General features: G+C 38.4%; 1 protein-coding gene across 1 annotated transcript in view; it reads right to left on the bottom strand.

Annotated features, from left to right (window-relative positions):
- The window catches only part of LOC110458806 (E3 ubiquitin-protein ligase E3D-like), a 14,031-nt gene extending 7,454 nt beyond the window's left edge, over nt 1–6,577 (bottom strand). Inside the window, exons 1-5 of the mRNA XM_021510719.1 lie at nt 6,465–6,577; nt 5,224–5,535; nt 3,825–4,102; nt 2,215–2,308; nt 893–1,010 (exon numbers count right to left, since the gene is read on the bottom strand). Coding sequence (XP_021366394.1) covers nt 893–1,010; nt 2,215–2,308; nt 3,825–4,102; nt 5,224–5,535; nt 6,465–6,568 — 906 coding nt within the window. The 5' untranslated portion in view covers nt 6,569–6,577. The remainder of the gene's footprint in view (nt 1–892; nt 1,011–2,214; nt 2,309–3,824; nt 4,103–5,223; nt 5,536–6,464) is intronic.

The raw sequence follows: 6,577 nt of genomic DNA, 5'->3' as shown, positions 1-6,577 counted from the left end.
GTCAATCAGCCATACCTGTAAACAAACACCTGTCTATATACACCATCAGGCAGGGGTCAATCAGACATACCTGTAAACAAACACCTGTCTATGTACACCATCAGGCAGGGGTCAATCAGACATACCTGTAAACAAACACCTGTCTATATACACCATCAGGAAGGGGTCAATCAGCCATACCTGTAAACAAACACCTGACTATATACACCATCAGACAGGAGTCAATCAGCCATACCTGTAAACAAACACCTGTCTATATACACCATCAGGCAGGGGTCAATCAACCATACCTGTAAACAAACACTTGTCTATATACACCATCAGGCAGGGGTCAATCAGCCATAACTGTAAATAATCAGCTGTTTATATGAACACCATCAGCAAAAGTTAATCAGCAATACTTGTAATAAATACCTGTGTTTCTACACCATAAGTCACAGGTCTGTCTGCCATTTCTGTAACATGTCTGTATAATCCATTAGTGTTTTAACCTTTGACCCCTGTGAGACTGAATATAGGTCGAAGTCATTTCTTTTTTCAAACTTTGTATGATCATGACTTCATGTCAACAAGTTACTGGCCAAATATCATGACTCCAGGCCATTTGGTTCTTTAGGGGAAAGCATTTGAGCGTCTTAATATTTAAACATTGTGCAATGAATTTGGGCCAAGTGAGCTATAAAGATGTTGAAGGACAAACAACACATGCCTTACCGCAGCCTCAGTTGACTTACCCTTCAGCCAGCCAAAATGTAGAATGTTTATACTTCCCCATATTTCACTGGCAGGAAAACAGTATCCACAACCTTTTTACTTCAAACAGAGCCGGCCACTACTTTTAACAAAGTGACCACAATAAAATTGTTGATAGGATAACTTTTACAGAACTGACCAGACAGGTAACTGTGTGTTCTCCCTTGACCGCCTCAATGACCAGACGGAAGCTTGTGTATAGGTGGCTCTGCTCTACGATCAGGTTAGCGAAGTAGTCCTCCGCCGTCACCTCAAACCTATAATAAACCAACGATAATAAACCTCCAACACAAGTGGAACAATCAACTAAACAATAGTTTTACAATGTACATAGAAACTTTCCAAATTATGACAAATCAGATGGAGGTTATTCAATGCTGCTAAAATTGATAAAAACTACATAATATGTTTTAATTGTGCTTAGATTAATATAAACAAGGCAAAGTATTGCAAGGCAATCCATAGTCCCCCGCTGGTAATGATTTCTATACTTAACTAAAAGTACACTTATGACAGGAAGCATCCAAGATCCTTGTACACCAAATCTGGTTACTCCAGATAAAAAAATAATAAAAAAAGTACAGAAGATATGCCCCGGACAAACTTTTTTTCAAAATTCAAGATCAAAGGTCAAGTCATAGGTCACAGTGACCTAATTCTTGCACTCTGCACTCCGCCATCCCAAGATGTCCTCGTACACCAAATCTGGTTACTCCAGGTGAAATAGTACAGAAGATATGCCTCGGACAAACTTTTTTAAAAGTTAAGGTCGAATGTCAAAGCATAGGTCGCACTGAGGTCATAGTGATCTTCTCCTTGCACACTGCTTTTCGCCATCCCAAGATGTCCTTTTACACCAAATCTGGTTTCTCCAAGTGAAATAGTACAGAAGATTTGTCCCGGACAAACTTCTTGGACTGAAGGAAGGACAGAATGACGGACGGAAGGAAGGACGGACAGAGTGCAAACCTATAGTTTTTCACAGATTGTGTTTGTCTCGAAGATTAAATTGAAAATTTATGGAACCTAGTTTTATATGTAATGGTTAGTACAATGAAAGTCAAGGTCATTCATTTAAAGAAACATGACGGCCCTTTACTTCAGCCAGCTACAGGCTACATATAGTTCGGTAAGCCTATCTGCGTTGGATATTCAGACGAGGTTGTTTGAAGAAGTGGATGTTGATATGATGCTATACAGACAATTGATGCTTCCCAAAATCAGCCATACCTGTAAACAAACACCTGACTATATACACCATAGGAAGTAAATATGTGTAGTGTACGTATGTACAGTACTGAAGAAAGTACTGATCTGATCTGAAAATTGATTTAACACATGTATACACAACATAATATCAAATTTGTCCTTTTTTATAATTGTATCTCTTTTTTTTAAATTAGTAAAAGGATTAACAAATTGAATGGTATAAGGTATACTGTGCTAACAATTTATACTTACTCAGGGCCCCTGTCAATGATTTCTTCAAGTCTATGAAACAGCACGCTATGTCGGAACACCTTGTATACAGGATATGTCCGGGAAAACCCCACATCTAAAACACAGGAAGGCCAGAGTAATCCTTAGCACTCGGCTAGATATTTAAGCACTATATGGGATTACAGTCCCATTCATCCTATCTAGGAGTGGGGGTTACGCTCACTTCAGCACCCCTGGAATATGTCATAGTAAAATCGAAGGCTCAGTGTGCACAACCTTGTGGATTAGATGAGATGAGATGAGATGAGAAGACCAGTTTGATCCTTTAGTGTACATAAAAGAGAATCTGTCGGTCGCATAACAGTAAAATTTACTGGTATTTAGGTCCTGTGCCTCTCCGTTATAATCTTCAAAGGAAAGGTATATCAGCCTAGCGATTGGTCAGGTGTTTTTTTACCTGAGTCACCTGAGTGTATAATTCCCATGTCATGACCGGGAATAAGTCACTAAAGTTCACTTGGCGCCAGGCCCTGGGGCTAATCCTGGTAGCACACTTGTGTTCCTTGCTTCATTGGATGGAGCCTTTGGAAATTATAATGGGAAAATTCCATTGCAGTGATCCAAATTTGGTATTTTAATATTTATAGAAAATTGAACATGAATTGCATTGTTATCTGCATTCTGGGAAATTCTGCAGAGAATTTGGGGAATACATACCAATGCTTTTCCTTAAATATTTTTAGTCATTAATCATGTTAACCTTTGACCCCAGCCAGCACTCAAAGTTGACCTTTGACATAAGCATAATTGATTTTAGTATTTCTGCTGGTCTTCACATCACACCTGAGTATCGTGGATGTACAGTAGTAGATATTATGGTTATTAAGAAAATGTTGCTCTAAGTTTTTATATTTGACCTCTGTGACCTTTAAAGTAGGTCAAAGTCATCAATGAGAGAAAACTTTATAGCACTCTTCTCAATACTGACCAATTATCAGGACCCAGCTGGGTCTCTCAGTTTTCAAGAATAAGCTGCTGAAAGTTGATGTATGGACAACAGACACTGCCCCATACTAAGATGACAGAAGGCGAAAAGGAGACACTACCCTTCATGGGTCCATGCCAAATTCAGCTTTACTGGGCAAAGGACAAAGGATAAACAACAGGTGCATTACTTAATAACTTGGCCCTTCGGACACAGGTATAGGCTTATCACATAACCTCATATCGTTACCTATGACATCTCAAAATTCATAACTTATTGCGCATATTGTCTATCCAAATGATAAAATGTTCAATTCACCTTTCAAAATAAACATTAATTATTGTTAAGTGATTTACATATTTTAATGTACCCCAGGTATATACATTTGGATAATCACATTTTTCTATATTTCATGTGCTTTTGGTATGCATTTGGATTAACGCTATATGTTTCTCAACAACTTCTTGCACCTCCTTCATAAAAGAATTTCACACCAGTGGAGATTGGCAGTCGATGGACAATAAATCGGAAAGATTCATAAGAATTCATTGATAGCATTCAAATAATTGTCAATCATAATATATAGAAATAGCTTATATCACATATGTAATGGCACATATTTAAACACTGATCCAAATCAACATACCTCCCTGTCCTGATCCTTCATGAACTTTGACCCCGAGCTGATTACCACAGCGTTGACAATGAAGGGCCTCACCAGAGGTACGGGTGTGACCAGGCTTGAGGTGGCGCCCTTGTACTAGTAAATAAGTATCCCCGACTAAGCACTGTTTTTCCTTCGGCAGTAACAGCTTTGGGTGTGGTGTGTCGTCATTCTCTTCGCCTTCGTGTTTGTGACAGAACCACATGTCGCTATAATCTGCCCAGTTCTCTGACGGCAGGGCGAGCACTCTCATAAATATACTGTAAACACAACACAAAATATAAACATACTGTAAACAACACACAGAACATCAACCTCTATTTCCCCTATTTGGCCCCACCCCTCTGCCCCTAGGGAGCAACATCCTTCTTTTGTAAAAACTGGAGGCCTTAGCCCTTTGCCCAGTGAAGCATCAGACCAACTTTGGTAAAAATCCATTTATTCATAGAAAAAGTAGTAGTCTTATAAATAAAAATTGACCTCTATTTCTGCTACTGGGTCCCATGCCACCACACAGACTGAAAGGGAGATTCTTGACCCACCGATGTTTTACATCAAACTTGGTTTAAGTTTTACATTTTACAAATTTTATCTCTATTACCGTCTTTTGGCCCTGTCTCCCCCCCTGCTGCTAAGATTTTCCACGACCTTAATTCACACAACATTGAATTTCCTTGGCCCAGTGATGGTCCAAAATTATTGCAAATATTTTCTTGAACAATAAATATATACCTGTACAATTTTCTTGGTCAAAGTCTTGACTATCAAAATTTTAGTAGGTCTATAAGAAATCTGCATCTAAAAGAATTACTACCTATGGTGTTTATGTAAAATCCATGGCAAACACTGAACAATTGATGCCAGAGTTCAGATGGACAACAGACATCTTCATGTAGTGATGGGCTGATGATAGATTATAATAAAAAAAACGATCGGTTAACCCTCTCCATTTCTGATTATCAATTACAGATTCCATAAACGATATAATCGGTTCATCATTAAAGTAGAAGTATTTAAATATTTAAATGTCTTCCATGTAAAGTATGCTTTGAAAGTCATACATGTATATATTGTTACGATTTATACTACATGATTGATAAAAGTGCATAAAAGTTTCTTGAGATCCATTAATTATAAAAGAATGAAACCTATTGTATAGGGGACAACTCTGTCTATTGATGCAATAGTAACGTTCTCACTTTATTTGGGTATTCAGTCCCAAATCATTATATACTGATTATACTCGATCATTGATATGGTTTACTACTTCCGACTACAAACCGATTATCGATTATGATTTTAAACTGATTCCCCATCACTACATTCATGTCATATGCCTTAGCTCAGTGGGCCTTTTGGGCCAGGTGATCTAATTACTGACCAGTGGTCAGCGAAGATCTTCTGGCCACACTTGGCACAGTAGCACTTGTCTTGGTAAAGCTGTATCTTCTCTACAAAGTCCGACTGTTTGGAGTGGTTGGTGTCCATGTGGAACATTCCTTGGTCCATTTCACTGTCCACGTAGATTGTAAACTGGAGCTCACCATCGGGAAAGTACTTGAGACCTCGACATGTAAGGGGAGACAATTTAGCCTCAACGAAGTCACAACAAAGCACTTTTCCTTTTTCTCTTATTGTTATTAAATTCTCCTCCACAATTATTGTCACATTGTCCTTGAATTTATTTGTGAGTCTGAAAAAAATCAATCACTATAGATAAAGCATAAAACATGACTTTTTTTATTTTAATTACACACTGGTTATATTCTGTACGCTTGTCTAGCAGCCTAGGAATATTCTTGGTGGCAAGCTAACTTTTCTAAGCGATTGGGGTATTACCCTCGGACTCGCTCTGAATAAGTCAAGTGACATGGAACATGCGGTCAGTGGCTGGATGGGTGCCCTCCTCCATGTTTCAGTTTGGCTTATAGTCATATGTATACAAGTGCAGGGATAATCCTGGAGGGGTCATGGGGCCATTGCCCCCTCAAAACTGAAGTTGGCCCTCCATGTTCCAATTTTCTTTAAATTTTTCATAGAATGGCTCCTCTTAATTTTGATATAATCTAAGTAAAAATGGCCCACAGCTCTTAAATTCCAGGATTTTCCCTGCACATGGCCTCTGTTAACAATATAACAACAAAATAAAGCATCGTACAACACAGTAAATAAACATTTTCAAGAATAATACACGGATTACACACTATCTATAAAATAATTTTAGAGCATGGTTCTGTTCTGTAGGTAATGGACTTATTGATTCTGAATATATTTATTAACAAACACATGTAGCTACATCACAACACATGTGGAGCTATGGGTGATCATTACAGGTTGTTTATATCTTCAATTTCAGTACAAATGTAATGGAAACCGACTGTGCACGTTCTACTTAAATTAAAATCTCCTCATGTGTTTGCCTCCATTACCTATGTCCTACTAATGTCCACTGTAGACAAACGTGACCCCATTCGCAATGTCTCTCCATTTATCTACGAGCACGTTCTACAGTATACTGAATTTTACCCTCCCCCTTACCGGTCTACGGGGGTGTTTCCAACATGTCCACATCAATCTAAAAATGTTTGCCTTGTGTCTTTATTGTTCCATATTCAGACTCACCTGTCGCTTATTATCGAGGTATTAAGCAATGACAGCGCTCTTTTATACTCGCAGTAAAACATTATCTCTCCACCCTGATGTCGAGATAGCTCGGTCAGCGCCATTTTTGTGGA

This window comes from Mizuhopecten yessoensis, unplaced genomic scaffold, assembly GCF_002113885.1.
Source record: "Mizuhopecten yessoensis strain PY_sf001 unplaced genomic scaffold, ASM211388v2 scaffold9833, whole genome shotgun sequence".
NCBI lineage: Eukaryota > Metazoa > Mollusca > Bivalvia > Pectinida > Pectinidae > Mizuhopecten > Mizuhopecten yessoensis.
The sequence above is the reverse complement of the archived record's forward strand: the minus strand, read 5'-3'. Positions and strand labels throughout refer to the sequence as shown.